General features: G+C 45.8%; 1 protein-coding gene across 1 annotated transcript; it reads left to right on the forward strand.

Moving 5' to 3' along the window:
* Positions 1 to 12,968: 12,968 nt before the first annotated feature.
* Positions 12,969 to 16,069, forward strand: LOC139262211 (ferritin heavy chain, oocyte isoform-like). The gene is made up of 4 exons (XM_070877357.1): positions 12,969 to 13,069; positions 14,983 to 15,130; positions 15,537 to 15,662; positions 16,031 to 16,069. Exons 1-4 carry the CDS (start codon positions 12,969 to 12,971, stop codon positions 16,067 to 16,069), a joined length of 414 nt encoding a protein of 137 aa, XP_070733458.1.
* The last annotated feature ends 9,586 nt before the right edge of the window (positions 16,070 to 25,655 follow it).

Here is a 25,655-nt window from a genome sequence, read left to right on the forward strand (position 1 = left end):
CTAGACCCTTGGTTCCCTAGCATTTCTGGGATCTTCTTTGTGTCCTCTCCTGTGAAAACAGAAGCAAAGTATTTAATTGTTCTACCATTAACTTGTTCTCCATTATAAATTCTCCTGTTTGTGACTGTAAAGGACCTACATTTGTCTTCATTAATCTTTTTCTTTTTACATACTGGGAGAAACTTTGTGTCTGTTTTTATGATCCTTGCAAGTTTAGATTCATACTCCAGTTTCCCCCTCTTAATCAATCTCTTGGTCCTTTTTGCTGAATTTTAAACTGCTCCCAATCCTCAGGTTTGCTACTTTTTCTGGCAACTTTGTATGACTCCTCTTGGATCTATCCACCGTCATGCCTTTTAATTACTCTTCTCAAACTATCAGCCATTCCTCAAGAATTAGGAACAGGAGTAGGCCATCTAGCCCCTCACTAAGAAATAATTAGGTGACTCAGAAAATGATTTTTTTACACAAATGCTGTCCCAGATCAGCCATCAAATTGGGCTTGTTCATTGTCAATGTACTATCACTCCGGAGAAAAGCTAAGACGCCTGGAGAGTTTGTGGACTTTCACTTTAGAATGGACACACAATTATAATACACATTTCTTTCTTTCTTCCCCAAGCATTATTTATTACTAGGACTGGCCAATGATATACATCTCCACAACCCTCTTCCATGCCATGACAAACTTACATTGTTCATATGGGGAAAAGGGCTGAAATTAAAAACCGTGAATGCAATGTCCAATATACCCGGGTCCATTTAGTTATGGCGATACTATGTTAATTAAGTGGGATAATAAAACAAGTGAATAATTGTGCAAGAATTAATAACCGAGTGTCATTGGTGTGAGCAAAGTGTAAAGTTGGTGAATTTGAAACAGGCCAACTCATAGCGGTGGATTTTATTAACCTCGGTGGGTCCAGGGCAGGCGACATCCTTGGTGAGTCCTAACCCCGCAGCTGTACTGATCCCAGCCTCCAGCATGATCTTACCTTGGTGGGGTTCCCGGTCAATTAAAAGGAAGCGGATCAGCCGGTTTCCTTAAAGGGACCATGTCCACATACATTTTGTTAGTGTTCTGAAGCATTGAAGTGCTGCAAACACTGACAAGCACTGCGCAAAGGTGCATGGCTGCACCCAGGCTCTCCCATCACTCTCTCCAGATGCTTCTGGAGGGAGTCACAGCACGCAGGGAGGTTCTCTTCTCTTCCCATGTTTGGAAGAGACCTCCCCAGGACACCAACGCAGCCTGGTTGCACATTGTACAAGAGGGCACAAGCAGGGCTGTCGTCAGGAGGACCTGGCTGCAGTGGCGCAAACCTTTCAATGATCACAGTGGATCACGAAATGTTACTGCAAACCACACTCAACCTCATCCTGCTGTGCCACTCAACATCCCCATCACTCTGCCTTCCCTACCCTACTTCTGCACATCCTTACTCACACCAACTTATCTTGCGCCTCCGTTCATCTCTCTCTATCTACATTCTCATATGCCACCCGTCACACTCACCCTCTCTCTCTCTGTCTATCTATCTACATTATTACATCCTCATCTCACTAGCCATCTCTCACACGCACCCTCATCCTTGTCCAATCATACCAACTAACAACACATAAGGGTGGGCACTTGGGTCTTTTAGCCAATGCTGATGTAAAGTTTCTGCTAATGTGTTGTCAAACATTGAAATCTATATGTTCAACACTTTGCATTCTTGGACAGATCTGTGTGGCTTAGTGAGTTGAAGTGAATGGTGAGACCTAACAGTACCATCCAACCAATGGTGATGAATATGAAAGGAATGGCTTAGACATTGTAAGGATGCTTTAGGTGTTGGTGTGGGATGGTGCCAACGTGGCACATCATGTGGCAGCCAGCGTGTACAGTGTCAAGTGAAGTAAATCTGGCCATGGTGAGGCCATCCCTGGCGTATCGGGCAGCAATGTGGTCAGCTCCTGATGCCCTGTGTCCTGTGCAGCATCAGATGATTGCGGAGAAAGTTGATGTTGGTGCTGATGGTGTGCCTGGTGATGTTGGTATTGGGGCTGATCGTGGTGGGATTCTGAGGACCAAGGTGAGATTTGTTTCAAGGCACCGATGCAGATTGAATAGATGGCAGATGAGGTTGAGATGACAGAAGCGATCTGTCAGTGGTGAGACAGGTTGCTCCAAGGAGGTGAGAGTGAATAGAAAGTTCATTGGAAACACTTCATAAAGCTGAAGAGTGTACTCTAAATCCTGAAGGCTCCAGCTTCTTTGATTGGAAATTGAATAGCTGTGCAATGGAAGCTTTTATACCACTTCTGCAGTTGTCAACTTGTCAAACCAATGCAAAGTTGTTGAGAACCGACGCACTTACCTCATGTAATACCGAAGGGATGGGCACCTTGTAAAAATCTTGGAAAAATCCTTTGGACTTGGTAAAATGCTGCTTAAATAGCTGTAAGCAGCTTCTTAACTCACACAGTTGCCTGACATGCCGCTTAATGCCAGGTCTGCAAACCGCAGCCAGAACAGGCACTTTGGAAATTCACAAGGAGGCGGATTCAGGGTTGTCTTCCGCCCTGCTGTCAATCAAGGCCATTTTGACAATGGGCCTACCTCCGAACTTGCACTCGCAGGGCTGGTAAGGTTACTGTTGGTGATCACTCTCACGCCTACTCTCCCAATAATTTATAAACATAAATTCAGAAAGTAGTCAGATACTATCTTGTGATATATTCACAGAACACATACAGCTCCTAACATGGAGGCAGCTCTCTCGGAAGTCTCCGGAATCTGCCTAGTTCTGTTTAATGATTAACCCTGCACTTGCAGTACAGAATACATCCACATCCACAGTGCGGAGCTACAAACATTACAAGCTTACAGATATTACACTTCCCCCTCCTTAATGAATAAGTTATTATAACAAACATCATACATAACTTTCATGTTTATACATAACACATGATATAAACTTATTTTTCTTCCATATTTACAAATTTAACTTCACCACTTGTTTTCTGTTTCGAAGAGGATACCTTCACTCTCGAACAGAACCTTCCAAACATGGTGTTGAATCTAAACTCATTCGAGGCTCATCCTGAGGAATGTTTTCCTCCACGGAATTTCCTTGATTTTCATTTGAACTCACTATAACTTCAGGCTCTTTGTTTTCCTGACTCGGACTCAGACTTTCATTCTGATTCTCTCCTGGATTTATTTCCAGTACATTGAATTTAGGATTTGCTATTGGTGTGTCAAAACTATCTGATGAGTCAGAAATAATTGAATCATTCCCACCTTCAACTCCTTCCATGTCTGTCGGTAAAATATGATCAATATGAACAAACCTAACCTGTCCATTATCAAACATCTTTAACAAATATGTGCAAGGACCACATATCTTCATCACTCTTCCTGGTAACCACTTTAACCAGTTATGGTGATTTTTGTAAAATGTCCAATGTTTTACCAGTTGTTATTTTCCACATTGAAAACATGTCAACCCACTTCGAATTGCTATCAATCACAATGAACAACTGTTGTCCTTCTAACTCAGCAAAATAAATATGTAGCCTTTGCCACACCCTGGAAGGCCATTTCCATGGTTGTAATGGTACTGGTGGTGGTTGCTTGCTTACCGATTGACATGTCGTACACTGCCTCATGATGTATTCTATATCTTTATCAAGACCTGGCCACCATAAATAACTGCTTGCAAAACTCTTGGTCAAGCACATTCCCAGGTGCTGGTCATGGAGGTCGCCGAATAATTTGGACCTGAATTTATTTGGTATAACCATTCTTGCACCCCACATGATACAATCTTTATCGACTGATAATTCATTCCTACGAATGAAGAATGGATGTGTATCTTTGTCTGTTACCTGGTTTGGCCATCCATTTGCAATATACTCATACACCTTTGACAACACTGGGTCACATTTGGTTGCTCTACCAATCTTTTCAGCTGTGACTGGCAGTTCATCAATGTATGAAAAATAAAACACTTCTTCCCTATCGGGTGTAACTTTTAATGGAGAAGGCAATCTAGACATTGCATCAGCATTACTGTGATCAGCTGATCATCTGTATTCAATATCATATGTATATGCTGACAAAATCAAAGCCCATCTCTGCATTCGGGCTGCAGCTAAGGTTGGAACTGGGGACTTTGGATGGAGGATTGCTGTTCGGGGCTTATGGTCTGTAACGATGGTAAAATTATGACCATACAAGTATTTGTGAAACTTCTTGACCCCAAAAATTAATGCCAAAGCTTCCCTTTCAATTTGCGCATAATTACTCTCACTGGCACTGAGAATGCGTGAAGCAAAAGCAATTGGTCTCTCCTCCCCACTACTTAATACATGAGAGATTACTGCCCCAACTCCATATGGAGAGGCATCACATGCTAGCTTAATCTCCTGAGATAAGTCATAGTGAACTAACATGGTGCTCTCTACCAATTTGCTTTTACACTCCTTGAATGCTGTATCGCATTCTTTTAACCACTTCCAATGGGCCTGTTTTTTCAAAAGTTCATTCAGTGGATGTAATTCTGTAGCCAAATTTGGTAAGAACTTCCCATAATAGTTCAAAAGACCCAAGAATGAACGAAGTTCAGTGACATTCCTGGGAGTGGGTGCATTTCTAATTGCATTCAATTTTTCCATGGTTGGATATAAACCATCTTTGTCTACTCTGTACCCTAAATACTCCACTGAGTTTTTAAATAACTCACACTTATGAGCAGACACTCGTACTCTGTGCTTCTCTAGCCGTTTGAGGACTTCATTCAAAGTGTTATTATGAATTTGCCTATTTGGTGCTGAAATTAGTATGTCATCCAAATAACATACTACCCCTTCAATATCTTGCAAAATCTAGTTCATCATCCCTTGGAATATGGCAGGAGCAGAAGACACTCCAAACGGTAGCCTATTAAATTGATATAGGCCTAAATGAGTATTTATAGTCAAACATGACTTGGACTCCTCATCTAGTTCAAATGTAAGTAGGCATTCGTAAGATCCAGTTTTGAGAAGATCTGACCACCTGTCAGTGTTGTGAACAAATCTTCTATATTCGGCAATGTATTGGGGACATTGCCTTCTAGAACCTGCTATTTTAATCTCCAGCTGTTCACACCATGTATTGTATTTTACCTCGGATTTTGTAGTTTTTTTTCCAAAAACAGAAACTTCCAAAGTCTCTCTGTCAGCTGGCTGAATACTTCACCAACAAAATTTTAGCTTTAAATCATCCGAAAAATCCCATCCTCGTCGCCAACTGTGATATATTCACATAGCACAAGCACTCACAGCTCTTAACATGGAGGCAGCTCTCTCGGAAGTCTCTGGAAACTGCCTAGTTCTGTTTAATGATTAACTATGCACTTGCAGTAGACAATACGTCCACATCCACAGTGTGGAGCTACAAACATTACAAGCTTACAGACCTTAAACCTCTTAAGTACACAAAATGTAGTGTAAAATCGTAAAATCTGCCATTGCTAAATGAATGAAATCAATGATCGATCGAATATATGTTAGATTAAAGTCTCTCTGGCTATTTGGCAGAGCGGTTTGTGTCTGCGGTGCCTCAGACATGCTGAGTACGGCAGCCCAAGGCTTCGCAAGGCCTGAACTACAATCGCATGCTGTTACTTGGAATCTTTGTGCTCCAGGATCCACTCCCATGTCTAAGATGGCAATGCGAGCCCTCTAGCCATTGTACTCTGCGTACCGGGAGAGGAAAGACTCGTTGTGATGAGCAACCATGACTCGACTCAGCCTAATGATCAGCTCGAGTTCTGGCTCGCGTTCTATTCCTGTCCAGAGAGAATGAAGCGGTGGGCCGGATACAGTTGCTGGCCACATTTGGCCCACCCCTGTCCAAACCTGACCCCAATATTTTCAGCGCCTTGGACAAATCTTGGAAAGAGTCCAAAATCATCCAAGCTGCATTCTTTCATCTGCTCACCGCCCCACCCCGAGATGCAATAACAATCAAATTATTTAAAGTAAAATCTTAAATTCTAGAACAAAATGTAATTACATCAGGTGTTCTACTACATCTAAGCTGTTTTGAGTATGACCAACACTTTGATGGAATTGAGACAAGAGCACAGTTCAATTCATTTAAAGGAAATAATCTAACCTTGCAATATTCTGATGACATCCACAGTCAGCAGTTGACCAGAAAATTGTAATTCAGTAACAGGGCTCCTGAGTGTATTAGTTTTTTAAAAGTATTTTAACACCTCTGTATAGCATTGACGATTCTCAAAGGGAAGTCCCAACATTGACAAAATTATTTTACATTAATGTTATCGTGTTCAATAAAAAACAAGATACATGGACCTGGAATTTGTGATGAGAAGAACAGTGACGCCATCGGCGCTCACTGTTATAATGGAGGAAATTTGACAGGAGCTTCTGGTATCTGCACATGCGCAGTTAAATGTGGAAAACCAGAAGGTGCTGTCAGAGATACTCTGCTCCTCCAGAGGGTGCACTGTTGCAGTCGATAGGCTCGACACTGAAATTACTGCAACAGCATCAACTTGCCAGCTGTGGCTCAGTGGGATGCAATATCCCCTTTGATGTAACATTTGGTCACTTCCCCATCCTGGGTCACTAAATAGTCCATTATCACACAAAGAAATGTCCTCCAAGGTTTGATTGTTCAACAAGTATCAAATTGTTTTAACATAAGAATTAGGAACAGGAGTAGGCCATCTAGCCCCTCGAGCCTGCTCCGCCATTCAACAAGATCATGGCTGATCTGGCCGTGGACTCAGCTCCACTTACCTGCCCGCTCCCCATAACCCTTAATTCCCTTATTGGTTAAAAATCTATCTATCTGTGATTTGAATACATTCAATGAGCTAGCCTCAACTGCTTCCTTGGGCAGAGAATTCCAGATTCACAACCCTCTGGGAGAAGAAATTTCTTCTCAACTCGGTTTTAAATTGGCACCCCCGTATTTTGAGGCTGTGCCCCCTAGTTCTAGTCTCCCCGACCATTGGAAACAACCTCTCTGCCTCGATCTTGTCTATCCCTTTCATTATTTTAAATGTTTCTATAAGATCACCCCTCATCCTTCTGAACTCCAACAATAAAGACCCAGTCTACTCAATCTATCATCATAAGGTAACCCCTTCATCTCCGGAACCAGCCTAGTGAATCGTCTCTGTACACCCTCCAAAGCTAGTATATCCTTCCTTAAGTAAGGTGATCAAAACTGCATGCAGTACTCCAGGTGCGGCCTCACCAATACCCTGTACAGTTGCAGCAGGACCTCCCTGCTTTTGTACTCCATCCCTCTCGCAATGAAGGCCAACATTCCATTCGCCTTCCTGATTACCTGCTGCACCTGCAAACTAACTTTTTGGGATTCATGCACAAGGACCCCCAGCTCCCTCTGCACCGCAGCATGTTGTAATTTCTCCCCATTCAAATAATATTCCCTTTTACTGTTTTTTTTCCCAAGGTGGATGACCTCACATTTTCCGACATTGCATTCCATCTGCCAAACCTTAGCCCATTCGCTTAACCTATCTAAATCTCTTTGCAGCCTCTCTGTGTCCTCTACACAGCCTGCTTTCCCACTAATCTTTGCGTCATCTGCAAATTTTGTTACACTACACTCTGTCCCCTCTTCCAGGTCATCTATGTATATTGTAAACAGTTGTGGTCCCAGCACCAATCCCTGTGGCACACCACTAACCTCCGATTTCCAACCCGAAAAGGACCCATTTATCCTGACTCTCTGCTTTCTGTTAGCCAGCCAATTCTCGATCCATGCTAATACATTTCCTCTGACTCCGCGTACCTTTATCTTCTGCAGTAACCTTTTGTGTGGCACCTTATCGAATGCCTTTTGGAAATCTAAATACACCACATCCATCGGTACACCTCTATCCACCATGCTCATTATATCCTCAAAGAATTCCAGTAAATTAGTTAAACATGATTTCCCCTTCATGAATCCATGTTGCGTCTGCTTGATTGCACTATTCCTGTCTAGATGTCCTGCGATTTCTTCCTTAATGCGTCAAGCATTTTCCCCACTATAGGTGTTAAACTAACCGGCTTATAGTTACCTGCCTCTTGTCTGTTCTCTTTTTTAAACAGAGGCGTTACATTAGCTGCTTTCCAATCCGATGGTACCTCCCCAGAGTCCAGAGAATTTTGGTAGATTATAACGAATGCATCTGCTATTACTTCTGCCATCTCTTTTAATACCCTGGGATGCAATTCATCAGGACCAGGGGACTTGTCTACCTTGAGTCCCATTAGCCTGTCCAGCACTACTCCCCTAGTGATAGTGATTATCTCAAGGTCCTCCCTTCCCACATTCCTGTGACCAGCAATTTTTGGCATGGTTTTTTTGTCTTCCACTGTGAAGACCAAAGCAAAATAATTGTTTCAGGTCTCAGCCATTTCCACATTTCCCATTATTAAATCCCCCTTCTCTTCTTCTAAGGGACCAACATTTACTTTAGTCACTCTTTTCCATTTTATATATCAGTAAAAGCTTTTACTATCTGTTTTTATATTTTGCGCAAGTTTACTTTCGTAATCTATCTTTCCTTTCTTTATTGCTTTCTTAGTCATTCTTTGCTGTCATTTAAAATTTTCCCAATCTTCAAGTTTCCCACTAAACTTGGCCACCTTATACACATTGGTTTTTAATTTGATACTCTCCTTTATTTCCTTGGTTATCCACGGCTGGTTATCCCTTCTGTTACCGCCCTTCTTTTTCACTGGAATATATTTTTGTTGAGCACTATGAAAGAGCTCCTTAAAAGTCCTCCACTGTTCCTCAATTGTGCCACCGTTTAGCCTGTGTTCCCAGTCTACTTTAGCCAACTCTGCCCTCATCCCACTGTAGTCCCCTTTGTTTAAGCATAGTACACTCGTTTGAGACACTACTTCCCCACCCTCAATCTGTATTTCAAATTCAACCATACTGTGATCACTCATTCCGAGAGGATCTTTTACTCGGAGATTGTTTATTATTCCTGTCTCATTACACAGGACCAGATCTAAGATAGCTTGCTCCCTTGTAGGTTCTGTAACATTCTGTTCTAAGAAACAATCCCGTATGCATTCTATGAATTCCTCCTCAAGGCTACCCCGTGCAATTTGATTTGACTAATCGATATGTAGGTTAAAATCCCCCATGATTACTGCCATTCCTTTTTCACAGGCCTCCATTATTTCCTTGATTATTGTCCGCCCCACCGTGAAGTTATTATTTGGGGGCCTATTAACTACGCCCACCAGTGCCTTTATTATTAATTATTAATTCCCAGTCTTGGCCACCCTGCAATCATGTTTCTGTAATGGCCACCAAGTCATACCCATTTGTAATGATTTGTGCCGTCAACTCATTTACTTTATTTCGAATGCTGCATGTGTTTAGGTAGAGTGTTTTAATACTAGTTTTTAAACCATGATTTTTAGTTTTGACCCCTCCTGCAGCTCCTTTATATTCATACATATTGTCCCTTCCTATCAGCTTGTGGTTTACACTTACCCCAGTGCTACTCTGCTCTGTTGCCTCCTGTCTTTTGCATTCTTTCTTGGGGTCCTGTTCATCTGAGCTCTCACCCACTCTAACTAGCTCAGAGCCCTCTCCTGGGTTCTGAATACTCCTCACATTGAGGCACCGAGCTTTCAGGCTTGCCTTTTTATTACAATTTGACCCTTTAGAATTTGCTGTACTGTGGCCCTTTTTGTTTTTTGCCTTGGGTTTCTCTGCCCTCCACTTTTACGTATCTCCTTTCTGTCTTTTGCTTCTGTCTCCATTTTGTTTCCCTCTGTCTCCCTGCATTGGTTCCCATCCCTCTGCCATATTAGTTTAACTCCTCACCAACAGCACGAGCAAACACTCCCCCTAGGACATTGGTTCCGGTCTGCCTAGGTGCAGACCATACAGTTTGTACTGGTCTCACCTCCCCCAGAACCGGTTCCAATGTCCCAGGAATTTGAATCCCTCCCTGCTGCACCACTGCTCAAGCCACGTATTCATCTGAGCTATCCTGCGATTCCTATTGACTAGCACGTGGCATTGGTAGCAATCCCGAGATTACTACTTTTGAGGTCCTACGTTTTAATTTAGCTTCTCGCTCCTTAAATTCAGCTCATAGGACCTCATCCCTTTTTTTATTTATATCGTTAGTACCAATGTGCATCACGACAACTGGCTGTTCACCCTCCCTTTTCAGAATGTCCTGCACCCGCTCGGAGACATCCTTGACCCTTGCACCAGGGAGGCAACATACCATCCTGGAGTCTCAGTTGCAGCCGCAGAAATACCTATCTAATCCCCTTAAAATTGACTTCCCTATCACTATCACTCTCCCACTCTTTTTTCTGCCCTCCTATGCAGCAGAGCCAGCCACGGTGCCATGAACTTGGCTGCTGCTGCCCTCCCCTGATGAGTCATCCCCCTCAACAGTACTCAAAGCGGTGTATCTGTTTTGCAGGGGGATGACCGCAGGGGACCCCTGCACTACTTTCCTTGCACTGCTCTTACTGCTGGTCTTCCATTCCCTATCTGGCTGTGGACATTTCACTTGCGGTAAGACCAACTCGCTACATGTGCTACTCATGTCATTCTCAGCATCGTGGATGCTCCAGAGTGAATCCAACCTCAGCTCCAATTCCGCAACGCAGTCCGGCAGGAGCTGGAGGCAGATACACTTCCCGCACACGTAGTCGTCAGGGACACCGGAAGTGTCCCTGAGTTCCCACGTGGTACAGGACCTTCGTAGTTTCCTTTGTTTAGATTTAGGACCCTAGTTTTGGATTGGACTACTTCACTTTCAATCTTTATGAAGAATTCAATCATGTTATGGTCACTCTTCCTGAAAGGACCCTGCACAACAAGACTATTAGTTAACCCCTTCTCATTGCACAATACCCAATCTACGACAGCCATTCAGACATGTTGCAGACCTAATTTCAATTCTACGTATACATAATAACTCAAAAGTCTGGTTCCTGTAAACTCACTCATGTGCAACCTGATCCATCTTTATTCCAGCCCAAGAGTGCCAGCGTGATAAAGGCACCCAGCTTATATACAGGTGACCAAGCACACATGCCACATGCGTGCAGCCCGATGACCTCCGACCACGGCGCCCTTTGGTGTCTTGTGACACCGAAGCATTAAAGCATAAGAGTATATCTTGCAAATTCTATTCATGCATTTCAATCAAGCATTGTAATGCTGTAATGCAACAGTTGAAAAAGTTCACGTTTGTTCAGCCACATAAGGCAGTGGGACCACAGGTAAATTTTAGTGTCTTAAAGGAGGCAGAGAGGTTTACATAATAACATGCATATGCCATTTGGCAACTTGAGCCTGCTGTGACATTCAGTAAATCATGGCTGGTCTGATCTTGGTCTCAATACTTTCCTGCCTGTTCTTCATAACCCTTGACTCCCCTATTGTTCAAAAATCTTTCTACCTCCAGCTTAAATGTATTCAATGACCCTGACTCCACACATACACACACACACACACTCACACAGTACTGAGGGAGTGCCAAACTATCAGAGGGGCAGTTCTGAGGGAGTGCTGCACTGTCAGAGAGGTAGTAGTAAGGGAGTGCTGCAGTGTTGGAGGGCCAGTACTGAGGGAGCGTTGCACTGTCAGAGGGCAGTACTGACAGGGTTCTGCACTGTCAGAGGGGCAGTACTAAGGGAGTGCTGCAGTGTTGGAGGGGAAGTACTGAGGGAGCATTGCACTGTCAGAGGGGTAGTACCGAGGGATTGCTGCACTGTCGGAGGTGCCGCCTTTCAGATGAGACGCTAGACCATCTGCTCTCTTAGGTGGATGGAAAAGATCTTAGGATGCTATTTCGAAGAAGTGCAGGGGGATTTCTCTCCGGTGTCCTTGACAATATTTATCCCTCAACCAAAACAGAATATCTGAACTTGATTGGTTGTAAAAAGCTTTGAGACATCCTAAGGCCATGAAAGGGTGATATAAATGTAATTCTTTCTTCTTTCTCAGAGGATAAGCCTTCCCAAGGCTGCCAAAATGAAGTCCAGGTGCAAGGAGATATTCTTTCTTTTTGGACTGCAGTCCATTTCATTGCTTGTAAAATGTCATGGTAACATAACAAGAACTCAAAATCTCATGGTCCGCGCCACATTCTAGCTCCTGTGTGTACAGGTACTCACTAAACTTGGAAGTGATGGAGTATCTGAGCATTTGCGCTTGTCAAATTGCTCACACGAACTGTCCATTCACCTGACCCGCTGCCGGTTGCTTTGCAGACACACTGCTGTCTTTGGATGTTGCATCCACAGATACCTGAAAATTACCAACCCACTGAACCGTGCAGAACAATTAAAAAGACACTGACTCGCAAACAACGGAGGATTCAATTAACCTGGGCAAGAGGCCGTCAACAGGACTGGCCAGCGGGCATTCGAGATGGTCGTTCGGCCCGACTACCCACCTCTCTTCCGTGGCTACGTTCACACCTGGGTGTCTCTGGAAATGGAGTATGTGGTGTCCATCGACACGCTCGCAGCCTTCTGTGCGCGGAGGGACTGGAGTGCATCATCACCCCGGGTATAGAATTTTAATTTAATTTGTTAAGTTTCCTTTAACATATTTTGTGAACTTGCAGTCTTTATTGTTTGTGCCTCTTTAAAAAGGGGCCCATGCTTGCCTTTAAATTGACAATTGCCGGCCGCAAAAAGAGTCAGCCAATGATGCTCATTCTTCAAAGTTCATGACTGACTCTGGGAGTCATGGCCCCTCCTCCCTTTACTTGATTGGTGCTCTGACAGAGGCTGTAACTTGTGATTGGGTATTGAGGAATGTCACTCACAGCTAGACTGTCCCGCCATGGATTATCCAGTAGTGTAAAGACAGGAGTTTGAAATTAGCTAACTCTCAGCTTCTTGCTTCAACAAGGCTTAGATTTTTGGAAAAGCAAATTAGGATGGCTTCTCAAGTACGTCAGAACTACCACAAGGACTGTGAGGCTGCTGTCAACCAGCAGGTCAACATGGAGCTCTGTTCCTCCTATGTTTATCTCTCCATGATGAGTCTTCTATTTCTGAGCAGTTCACAATGGACCTGCTGCAATGTGAATTTACTAGATTCTGTGCTGTATCCGGCCCACCCCTCACTTGATGCACAGTGAATTCATTTGTTAAAGCTATACTATACGAGAAGTCAGGAAGAAATTTTTCACATGTGGTGGAAGTCTGGAACATATTCTTTCTCCTTGCTTTCTGCATTCCACCCACCCAAAGCTGTGGCTGCCTGGGTAAGGGTATCAAGGGATTAGAACATAAGCAATAAGAGTCGGCCATTTGGGTGATCTATTCCCTCAATTCCACCTCCCTGCACTATCCCCATTGGCCATAATTTATTTAGTTTCCAAACATTTTTATTAACGTCCGTCTTGAATATACTGAATGACTGAGCATTCACAACCCCCTGGGGTAGAGAATTCCATAAATTCATCACCCTCTGAGTGAAGACATTTCAACTCCTCTCAGTCTTTAATGGCCAACCCCTTATTCTCAGACTGTGACCCCCTGGTTCTAGATTTCCCCAGTTAGGGTAAACATTATTTCTGCATTAACCCTGTCAAGCCCCTCAAGCACCTCATTCTACTAAACTCTAGAACATTGGCCTAGTCTACTCAATCTTTCCCCATCGGGCCATCTCATTCCAGGAACCAGTCTAATGAACATTTGTTGTTCCACCTCCTAAATCAAGTATGTCCTTCGTTTAGTAAGGAGACCAGAACTGTACACACAACTTCAGGTGTGTCCTCACCAATGCCCTGTATAATTATAGCAAGACTTTGTTTACTCTCGAACTCTAATCCCTTCGTAACAAAAGCTAACATACCATTTGTTTTCCTAATTACTTGCTGGGTAAATGGAGTTAAGCTGCAGATCTGACCAAATTGAATGGTGGAACAAGTTTGAGGGGCTGAATGGCCTACTCCTGTTCCTAATGTTCTTGAAATCCTTGCTGTAGCTTTTGCCCTTCTGTCTTTTTTCTTTTACCTCCATTTGCTTTATTGGTGGTGAAGCCTTCAGCCATTTCCCACCTACTCGGTGGAACTCTCCCTTAACCCCTCGGCTTCCCTACCTTGACCTTCATCGATGACCTCAAACTGAAGGGTAGTATCTGGTTATCCACTGGAATGCCTTGATGTTTAGTTTTGAACGTGCCAAATGAATGCTGCTTAGGTTTGGTTCCATGGGATGAATGTAGCCAGTAACACTTGGGCCAGATGTACTATGTGAATTGTGTGTTGTGACTAGATCTCCTATTTTAAGGTGTTTGCTTCTAGTTCCAGTAGTGCCCCTTGCATAGCCTGTACAAAATGGATCTTGGGCAATAAACCGTGATTGGAGTGGAACTGTTAATAATAATCATTCATTCATTTCAAAACCTACACTTGAGCATTGGGTGCCAAGATTAAGGTTGTAGTTTTGAGCATGTTCTATCAAAGCTGAATTGGTAACCATGGGATGATGCAGCACTGAAGGAGGCCATTCGGCCCATCCTGCCTGTGCTGACAGTTGGGTGGAGCTATCCAACTAGTCCCTTTCCCCTGCTCCATCCCATAGCCCTGCAAAATTGTCTGTATTATGTCTAATTTTTTTACACTGTTGCCATTTAATTTACTTGCACCATCCTTTCAAGCAGCCCATGCATTTATATTAAAAAAAAAGTTGTCTCTCGTTGCCTTTCGCCAATCACTTTTGATTTTCCATTATCCAGCTTCCCTATTGCTAGGGGATTATCCACTCTCTACCACATTAGTGAAGTCAGTCGGCTGGTGCTAGCTTGTGTAACATTGTACATGGAAATTCAGGGAGACAATGTACCCTTTTTGAAGGAAGAAAAATTGAATTTCGCTTCATGTACAATACCCACAATAATGGATCTGCCATGTGATACCCAACTACTCTTCTGATCCCTCTGCAGTCCTTCTTCTTTGACCGTGATGATGTTGCCCTGCGTCACTTTGCTGAGTTCTTCAAGGAGCAGTCACATGAGGAACGTGAGCATGCTGAGAAACTGATGGAATTCCAGAATCGGCGTGGAGGACGGATCATCTTGGCAGACATCAAGGTTTGGCTCCATAAACGAGGGGCCTTCTGTCTGCTCCCCTTAGACTGATTGTTCACAATACATTGTAAAGCAGTTGGTTCCAATTTACAGCACAGAAACCAACCATTTGGACAAACTGGTCTATGCCAGTGATCAGGCTCCAGATGTCTCCTCCCACCTTGCTTTATCTAGCAACATATCCTTCTATTTCTTTTTCACTCTTGTACCTATTTAGCTTCTCCTCAAATATATCTGTGCTATTCACCTGATCAATTTGACTCCAGTGGTTGATGGCTTAATGCAGTAATTCTATATTCTAACACTGCTTCATGGTAACCTTGACTTCGGATTGCATTTTTTCATCCCTAATTCCTTCAATACTTGTTGGTTTAATCCATTGTAAAGGAACTGTGACTTTTCTTTTCAGAAAGCAGAGCAGGATGAGTGGAGCAATGGTCTGGAGGTGATGCAGAGAGCTCTGCAGATGGAGAAGAATGTAAACCAGAGTCTACTGGACCTGCACAAACTCTCTACTGGGAGCACTGAACTTCATGTAAGTTCCTCATGTGGGTTTCTGGGTAAGTTGGAGGTGGTGGGACATTGCTGTCCTTGAGCTGTTTCAAAAGAGCTCCATGCCCAATAGCTTTGTTTTGGGGGTCACTCCTGGGTTCTTCAGAGGCTTAGGGACAGGACTGGGAAGTTGGCCTACTGTGGACATTGAGCAGTAAATGTGTCCCAGTGTTTCCAGGATCTAAGCTCACCTTGTACACGAGTTACTGGATCATTAGAGCAAATGTACATCAATCTCAATTGCCTTACTTGACTATACTCCAGTCGAAGAGGATTAAAATCCCAATTTGAGGGGATGCTCTGATGTTTCTTGATGTCTGCTGCTGGACATTACTAGTTTCCCTCTTTCAGTTGTGTGACTTCCTGGAGACTCACTACTTAGATGAATAAGTGAAGATGATCAAGAAGCTTGGAGATCACATCACCAACCAGAAGAGACTGGGAGCCCCTGTGAATGACCTGGGAGAGTACCTGTTCGACAAGCACACCCTGGGGGAGAGTGACTAAACTGACTGATGGGATCAAGCTTATTGTGCTTAATTCTTGTATTTATATAATTGGGAACTCTGTCCTGTAGGGAATGATGGCTTGTGCCTTTGTACAAAGAGCTGAGACCCATAACTGTAAATAAATTGTTCAAAATTGGACTGTTTTCTTGCCTTGTAAACTTGAGTGGTAGCTTATTTTTCATTTGACATAACTTGGTTTACATCAAATAAGAATTACACTGAGCTGTGCAATAGTGTTCCGGGATTCAGTCCTATGAAATGTGTTTTTCCTCTCGTGTAATGTCTATGTATTGACTGGGATATTCAGGCACCTGTTGTAAGATCTAAAATGTTCAATGGTGCATTCGGATAACTGACAGACCCATGGGATATTGGCTCAGTGATCAAAAGCCTGGTAAGGTATATGTATTATGGAGGTACAGAGATGTTTAGGGAGGCATCCCCAGAGCTTGGGACTTAGAAGCTGTATACAATTACCTGTTCCAACTATCTGTCTTTGCAATAATGACACTTCAATCTAATAAGATGTAACATCTGTGAAACTCAAGGCCAATTTGCCAGTAAATCATTGTTGCACCATTTCAGTCCAGTGAAAGAAAGTCGTGGATTGCTTCCTATTTAGTGTATCTGCCTTGTGAAGAACAGTTTGTATTCAGTAGCTGCAACAGATCCTGTTCAGTAATGGGACTCACCACTGCTGCTGTACCCTTCTGTTAAGCGTTGTAGGCAAACCAGCAATGTCTCAGCACATGGAACTCTGGGTACTACAATTGGGTGATGAGGGAAAGCAATAATTGGCATCAGCTTGCTGTCACAGCTTCAGTGGTTAGTGTGGATACCCTAGTGTGTGTGGTCCTGGGACAGATTCTATTCTGCCTGCTCCCATCATGGTTGAATAACTTGCCAATACCATCTCCATTCACATGAATAAGGAATTGGGTAAGGTATTGCAAGACTAACTATACTTAAATTGGGTGTAAAATTCACGAACCCCCTCCGACCCTGTGTTTGGGCCTATTTGAAAGGAAATTTAATTTGGTACTATCTACCGAAAAGTTTGGAACCCTAAAGTGCTTATGGACGAAACTACGAACTTTAATAGAATTTTGAACTTTTACAAGACGATATTCAAGGCTGTGGGCAGTCCTAAAAGGACTAACAGGAGACAAACTTATTAAGTGAGACTACCTGGGTGTAAGAACTAAAGTTAGCTTATCTGGAGAAATGGGCCAACCGAGCTAGAATTAGGTATTGGGAGGTGTAATTCTACTATAACCCCCTTTGAATGTAATGTGTTCTCTATTAGTCATTATAAGCCATTGTAACCCCCTCTGAGTGTGTAAGGTATTGTTCTTTACTAAGTTTGAATAAGTTTTGACATTCTACTTAGAGTAATTTTGTAATTTCTTGACTGTAATAAAATCAAAGTTCTTTTGCATCAAACCAGTGTCCTTTGCACTTTATCATATCCCCCAAATAAAGCCAGAGTCTAGAACCCAAGGGAGTGGGAGCGATTCGAACCGCTCCAATTGGTCAGAAGGGAACCTAACCCCTCAAAGAGACCACCCCCTTACAAAATGGCGAGTGCGGCAGGACTCTGGTAGAAGGGGTGTGTTGTGGAGAATGCTGGTTTGGGGCAAAGAACCAAAATGGAAGAGTATTTCCTCCTATGTGTATAAGAAAGTCAATGTAACTAAGGAATGGGTGCTTAGTCTATTGCGTGCTGAGTGTCCAGCTGATGCTGCAGCCCAGTGGACAGCAAGCAAGGATCACAAGGAAACAGTAGAGAAGGCAATCTAGTTGGTCTGTCCACAGCGACAGGTCTAACTCCTAGATAAAACCAATGAGACAATACAGGCAGAGTTATGGGAATGCGCAGAGAACTACCAGGAAAGGATTGTCAGAAGAAAGATTATCGGGAGAACTCTGAAAGCTAAAAACAGGAAAGGACCCAAATAATGGAAAGGTTCAAAAACAGTCAGGACTATTTTCATTGTCAGGTTCCTGAGGCCAAAAGTAATGAAAGGTCACTGAGGGAGGAAAGCACTCGCCTCACCCGACAAGTAAAAGAGCTCCAGGAAAGATAAAAAGATGTGCAAGCAGCGTATATAGTAGCTAGCACTAATGGGTTTGAATCGGGAGACCACGGTCCCTGCCAGCAACAAATTAAGAGTTTAAACCTTGCTCTGTCCAAGGCAAAAGGCATGGTATGCCTAATAAGCCCAGGTACGCCCCAGGTAAACCTGGAAGAGAAGGAGGAAACTACCAGGCCACCACCTGTGGCACTGGTGACTACACCGGTTCAGCAGCAGGAGGGGCAAATCAGTTACGAGGCGGACAGGGATAATGAACCACCATCACCTGTGGCACTGAGTTTCGGCTCGGCTTGGCCACAGGGAGGAGAGGGAGGCGAGCTAGAACTGGGAGAGCCAGAACCAGGGCCAATGTGCCCGGTCCGGCAACAGAAGTTTGATCCGCCCACCCTTGTCGGGGGTCCAGGGCCCCTGGAAAGTCAGTTTGTGGTTTCCCACGCTCCCCACAAGCTTAGGGCTATGATAAGCCACCTGGGAAAGCTAACTCCAAAGGGAGACCCCTCCGCTCACTCTGTAGAGGTGGAACAGGCAGGGGATATTAATGCGTGCAATGATGCAGAAATGGCAAAGATGCTTCTCCTATCCCGAGACAGCAAACTTTACCAGTCCCTCTCTACTGAGAGCAAAAGAGGACAGAAAACACTTGCTGCCATCCAGAAAAACATTTTAGAAGCTATGGGCTGCAATAACAGGAGTACCTTCTCCAGAGTAGAGAAAACAGTGCAGCTCACAGGGGAAACCCCACAGACCGACTGTGGCCTGTGTACCAAAGCACCTGTGGGGACATAGACAGGGATAACTTAAGCCTGGACGAGTTAGCACACTGGCTCCGAAGCCTAGTAGCTAACAGTTTACCCCGAATAAGAACCAAGGCTGAGGCCTGGTTCGACCCAAGGGATCCCCAAGTCACCAAACAGGGAGTGCTTAGGCAGCTGACCCCAGCTTACAGAAACGGCAGAGGGACCGAAAAATTCCCACAAAAGGGAAGGGTTCATGAAATCCGACCTAACCAAGACAAAAGGGAATGGCGCCACGAGGGGGCAACCCCTCTGATACAAAACGTACCTGCTTCGGGTGCAAAAAGAGTGGGCACTGGAGAAAGGATGGTAAAAATCCTTGGAAGAATAGCGCAGGAACGAGTTCTCCAGCCCTGGCCAAAAAAGGCCGAGAGAGATAAGCCAGTCCCTCCCCACTCATTCGATACTTTTATAACCACACTCTCAGCCAAGTTAAATGGCCCTGGGAAGGTAGCCATCGCCACCGGTACCGAAATCCCATCTACCCCCTCCCAACCAAAATTGTGACTAGGACAGGCACAGCCTGTCCACCTGTGTTCCCTCGAGTATGATGCGTCGGGGAGACCGACCGTGCAGATGGAATTGGAAAAGATGAAAAGTGACTTGCCTGCTGGCCACCGGTACCTCAAGCACCCTTGTCTATGCAGCTAACCCCGCCACCTCACCTCTGTCTAAAGGGGTCCCCTACAGTTTGGTGGGTTTCACAGGCACTGAAGACTGGTTCATTCTCCGATCCGCTCTCCATTCATTTAGGTACACTCCACACTAAGCGGACTTGTGTCCTGATGAAGTGGGAGCAGGAAGGGAGAGGGATCCTATGGGGCTGACTTCATCCGAGGCCATGGGACCCTAGTGGATTTGAGAAACAACTGTCTTTGGGGATGAGTCTGTACATGACAGGAGAGTGAGGTAATGGTTATTCCGGGAAAACAGGGAAAAAGGCAGTGTGCACCATGAAGCCAAAGGAGGGTTACGACCTTGAATCACTGGTCAGTAACACTCCGATAGAATACCAAGAATATGTGAGGACAAACCTTGCAGCTTTTGCCACTCACAAACACGACTGTGGGAGAATAAACGGGGTCGAGGTTAGCATAGATGGGGACCCCATGACCCGACCACAGAAACAGTACAACTTCCCAAGGGAGCCGGAGGCAGACATGGAAACAGCCTTGGGTTTGCTGGTTAAACAGGGGCTATTGAGACCAATAGCTACCCATGTGAACTCTCCATTGTGGCCGGTTAAGAAACCGGACAACTCCTGGAGAGCCACGGTGGACTATCGAGTACTCAACCGTAGCATTCCCACCTGTGCATCCACTGTTGCTGCTGTCACCGACCTCATTGGAAGTATCCCAGCCTCTGCGACCACCTCACGGTGCTGGATATTTCCAACGGGTTCTGGTCCATACATTTAAGAAGGGAAGATCAGTACAAGTTTGCTTTTTCCTTTAAAGGACAGCAATACACTTGGAACTGTCTCCCTCAGGGCTTCCACAACAGCCTCAGTATTTTCCATCAGTGTATGGCCAAATGTTTAAAGAGTTTCAGCAGACCCCAGCAGCTTGTACAGTATGTGGATGACCTGCTCCTGTTCACCGATGAGTGGGAGGAGCATGGCCCACTGCTGGCAGAGCTGCTGGAGCTGTTGAATGAAGAGGGATTTAAAGTAAACCCCAAGAAGGCACAGATCGGCCTGAAGGAAGTAAAATTCCTGGGACTGGCTGTATGCGCTGGGGAAAGAGCCATAGTCAAAGCTAGAAGGGAAGCAGTGCAGAAGTTACCCGCCCACAACACAGTAACAGGAATAAGATCTTTTCTAGGGCTAACCGGGTACTGCAGAGATTTCATTGAGGATTATGCAGCCACCACAGCCCCCCTGCTCCGACTCCTATACAAGGGAGTGGAGTGGGAATGGTACAAAGGTTGCGAAACAGCATTTATCCAACTAAAGAAAGACCTGCAGACCATGCCAGCTCTCGGAGCCATAGATGGGGGTAAAGAGTTTTTCCTGGAGGTAGCAGCCAGTGGGGACAGCCTCAGTGCAGTACTGCTCCAAGAGCGGCACGGCCAGCTGAGACCAGTGGTCTACTCCTCCAGGATACTCACAGATGTGGAGAAGGGATATTCCAACTGTGCATGGCACCTCCTAGCCACTCACTGGGCTGTGAAAAGATCACTGATCTTCACAGGGGGGTCCCCTATCACACTCCTTACCCACCATACACCCATCCAAATGCTCCTGGATGGGAGAATCAAGGATGGAACAGTGAGCAGTCCACGCATTGCTCGCTGGACTCTGCTCCTCTCTCAAATAGACCTAAGGGTAAAGGGTCTCTGCGAGCCAAGACTCACAACCAACATGATTTATCCAGGGACAGCCCACAGGTGTGCCATAGAAGGGGTATGGGAAATTGACATAGGCTTTCAGGCTGGGTTACACCCCACAGGCCGAGAGATCTATGTGGACGGTTCAAGCACAGTATCTGCTGGTGAACGACTCACAGGCTGCGGAGTTTATGACCCCGAGGCAGGCATTGCCCTGGCGATTAAACTCCCCAGTACTATGAACGCCCAGCACACTGAACTGTCTGCGGTGGTATATGTAGTCACACACCCCAAAGAATTCCCTACCCCATACACGTTTTGCTCAGACAGTATGTTCACATGCAATTCGTGTACGGAGTACCTGGCTATTTGGTCCCGCCGTGGATACACATCCGCAGATGGGAGACCCCTGGCAATTAAGCCCCTACTGGAAAAGATCATGAAAGCCATAGGGGAGGAAGGGAATATCTACCTACATAAAGTAAAGGCACATTCCACCACTGAACCCCGTAGCGAGGGAAACCAGCAGGCTGACATGTTCGCCAAGCAAGGTGCCCGCACGGGCAAGCTCTGGGATCCGTACAACTCAGGACCCATAGCAGCAGTCAGGGGCAGGATAGGGACAGCAGGGAAGGCAGGGATAGCTTTGCCCCCGGACCTAAAAATGGTTCAGACCCAAGACCCCGTCCTCTAAACAGTCCTGAACATGCTAGCAAAAGGGGAAAGGATAGACAGCCCGTACGGCACCGCAGCAATTGCCATAAAAGAAGGCATGCTGTTCGGGGGGAGCAATGGGTAGTACCGTAACAACACTGGAGAGAATTCGTCCAGCGGCCTACGAGGGTCCAGGAGCAGGACATCCCAGACCTGAGACCACTTGGCAACGAGTGGAACAGGCAGGGTGGCGGCCAAGACTCAGGGAAGATGTCCGCGAGTTCTGTGCTAGCTGTCTGGTGTGCGTGGCCAACAACCCCAACCCCCAGAAAAGAAAGGTGTCTATGGGACATATCAGGAGGATATAGGGACCCTGGCAGTCAATCTAAATCGACCACATCGGGCCCCTACCCACTGCCCAGGCAGGCTACAAGTACTGCCTAGTATTATTGGATGTATTCACAAAATGGGTGGAAGCCTTCCCATGCCGAACAGCCACTGCTCTGGGAACAGCTAGGATCCTGGTCAGAGAAGTGTTCTCCCGATGGGGACTACCACAATATGTGGAGTTCGACCAAGGGAGTCACTTTACTGGGCAGGTGATGCAGGAGACCCTTATGGTACTCGGCATCAAAGGAAAATGGCATGTCGCCCACAACCCGCAGTCTTCCGGGCCTATGGAGTGTTTAAACCGCACCATCAAAGAAAGGCTGCGCAAAGAGACAGGGGACTCACCCAAAGGGTGGGTCGAGGTCCTACCACTGGTCCTCATGGAGATCCGGGCCAGCCAGTCAGTCAAAGAGCACGAGGTACTCCCCGTACGAGCTCATGGCCGGCAGAGCCATGCGAACCCCCACCCATGTGTTAGCCCCAGTACTCACGGAAGGTCAGCTAAGGGAAACAAACTGGGACAGCTTTGTCAGGAATCTGTTTGAACACCTTAAACAGATTCACTGGCAGGCTGCTAACAACATGGGAAAACAGCATCGGAGCAACCGACTGTTGCAAGAACCCGCAAGCACCACAAGTGGGAGATAGGGGACCAGGTTATAGTGAGGAGCTATGCTAGAGTAGGGGTCTTTGAGGCACTGTACATGGGACCGTACTACATTGTCGACAAGGCAAGCCCATGGTCTATTCCATAAAATTGCCCCGCCGAACAAAGTGGTTCCACATAAACCAGTGCAAACTTTTCAACCAAGGGGCCACAGCTAAACGCAAGGGACAGCCAAAAACTGTAAACCTTACTAAAGAAAGGGAGCCCCAGCTAACAGCTCCTGACTGTGGAATTGACACAGGGGACGTGGCAGACCCAGAAACTGCACCTAGAGGGGCGGTGGACAGTGTTACTGTCGGAGCTGTCCCCCCAATCATTTGGGACTCGGACGCACCCCAACAGCCGGAGCATTAAGAAGGACTCGCCGCACACCACGGCCAAAGACACCGTGGTCACCAGCGCTCCAATTCGAATGGTTCAGCCCCGGGAAAGGGACCAGCCGCAAAAGGGCACCAAAGGTCAGAGACCAGCCCGCGAGCAAGGACACCCAGCCGGTAGCCTCGGGCAACCCTCAGAAGAGATAGTGGTGGACCAGCCACCAAGTGAGAGTCCTCAGCCCATACCGCTCGACCAGGAAGAGGCCCCAGGGGAAGAAACGAACCAGGTAGCCACCCGCAAAGGAGCGGTGTGCTGCAGCACTGGAGGGGACGTTCCCCCGATAGTGTGGGACACTAACCCACCTCCGGTCAGTATACTCCAGGTCCGGCGGTGCAGGCTGACCTAGTACCGACCTTTCTGGACACCCAGTGGAAGAAGAAAGAAAGAAGGCAGGAATTAACCTGGCCACCCGGAGACAGGTGACAGATGTACATATATAGTACGATATAAGTTTAACAAATGTTTAGTGAGTAATTTAGAATAGTGTAAGATTATGTGTAATGATAAATATATATGTATTAGTAACTGGGGGAATGAAAAGAGTCTACCTGTGCAGCTATTAAAAGAGGCACAGGCCGGGTAATACCGGGAGTAAGAAAAATCTACCGGTATGGCCATTAAGGAAGCACCGGTGAGATAACAAACAAAAGGGTGGTGAGATAAAAGTTAGCAGCAGACATCAGTCCACAAGGAACTTGTAAAGTCCTATCCCCTCAGTACAAATTCATATGAGGCATGTAGTGAAGTCAAGGTCACTCTGGACTTGCACCTTTATTTCACAGTTGTGGCATGCTGCACTTGCCTGAGACCTATTCTTATATACCTGTCTCTTGCAAGTGCACCCCTGGTGGTAAGGTTGCAGGTCATATCTTATTACAGTCATGTATAGCATGTTAGGATACAGTTATATATAATAATGTAAGATACATGACATCACCCTCCCCCAAGGTCTTATTGTCTTTATAGGTTCAGTCTCTCAGGTGGTCTACGCTCTCGCGTGGAGCGTCTGAGTTGTGGTTCAGTTGTTTGCCTTGGTGTCTGTTTTTCTTTGGGTGTGGTTGCTGTTATCTCACCTGGGCTGTCTGTTTCGATTGCCTTTTCCTCAGGTTGTTCCCTCTGTCTGTCCACCAGGTGTGGTGCGAGTTCCACATTGTAGTCTGCCTTTGGTTCTGCAGTGTTGTTGGTAAATCTGCTTTTGACTTGGTCTATATACCTCCGGCAGGTTTTGCCATTGTCCATTTGTACTACTAGTAACCTGTTTCCTTCCTTGCCCGTTACTGTCCCTGCAAGCCATTTGGGATCCCTGCCATAGTTTAGTACAAACACTTTGTCCCCTATCTCATTCCATCTCCGCCTCAAATTTCTGTCATGGTACTCAGTCAGCTTACGGCGCTTTGCCTCAACGATTTTGTGCATGTCTGGGAGGATTAATGAGAGCCTTGTTTTTAAAGTTCTTTTCATCAACAGTTGCGCGGGGGGGATCCCAGTCAGTGAGTGCGGACGAGATCTGTATGCCAGCAGCAGTCGCGACAGGCGACCCTGCAGCGTGGGACCTTGGATTTTAAGCATGCCTTGTTCAATGATTTGCACTGCTCTCTCCGCCTGGCCGTTGGAGGCTGGCTTGAACGGTGCCGTCTTGTCGTGATTTATGCCGCGGTCAATTATAAAGTCTTGGAATTCTGCGCTGGTGAAGCACGGACCATTGTCACTGACCAATATGTCAGGGATTCTGTGCATTGCAAACATGGTTGCGAGGCTCTCCACAGTGGTGGAGGTTGTGCTCGAGTTTAAAAGGGTGCATTTGATCCACTTTGAAAATGCATCTACAACTACGAGGAACATTTTGCCCATGAATGGGCCCGCATAGTCTACGTGCACCCGCGACCACGGTTTGGTAGGCCAGGGCCAGGGGCTCAGTGCAGCCGTCCTGGGGGCATTGCTGAGTTGGGCACAATTGGTGCACCTTCGGATGCAGAGCTCCAAGTCCGCGTCAATACCAGGCCACCAGACGTGGGATCTGGCTTAGGCCTTCATGAGAACGATCCCCGGGTGCTTGCAGTGGAGCTCCTGGACAAATGCCTCTTTTCCTCGCAGGGGCATGAGTACTTGGTTGCCCCACATCAGGCAGTCTGCTTGTAGTGAGAGCTCATGCATGTGCCT

The sequence above is a fragment of the Pristiophorus japonicus genome, chromosome 4 (genome assembly GCF_044704955.1).
Source record: "Pristiophorus japonicus isolate sPriJap1 chromosome 4, sPriJap1.hap1, whole genome shotgun sequence".
Classification (NCBI taxonomy): Eukaryota; Metazoa; Chordata; class Chondrichthyes; family Pristiophoridae; genus Pristiophorus; species Pristiophorus japonicus.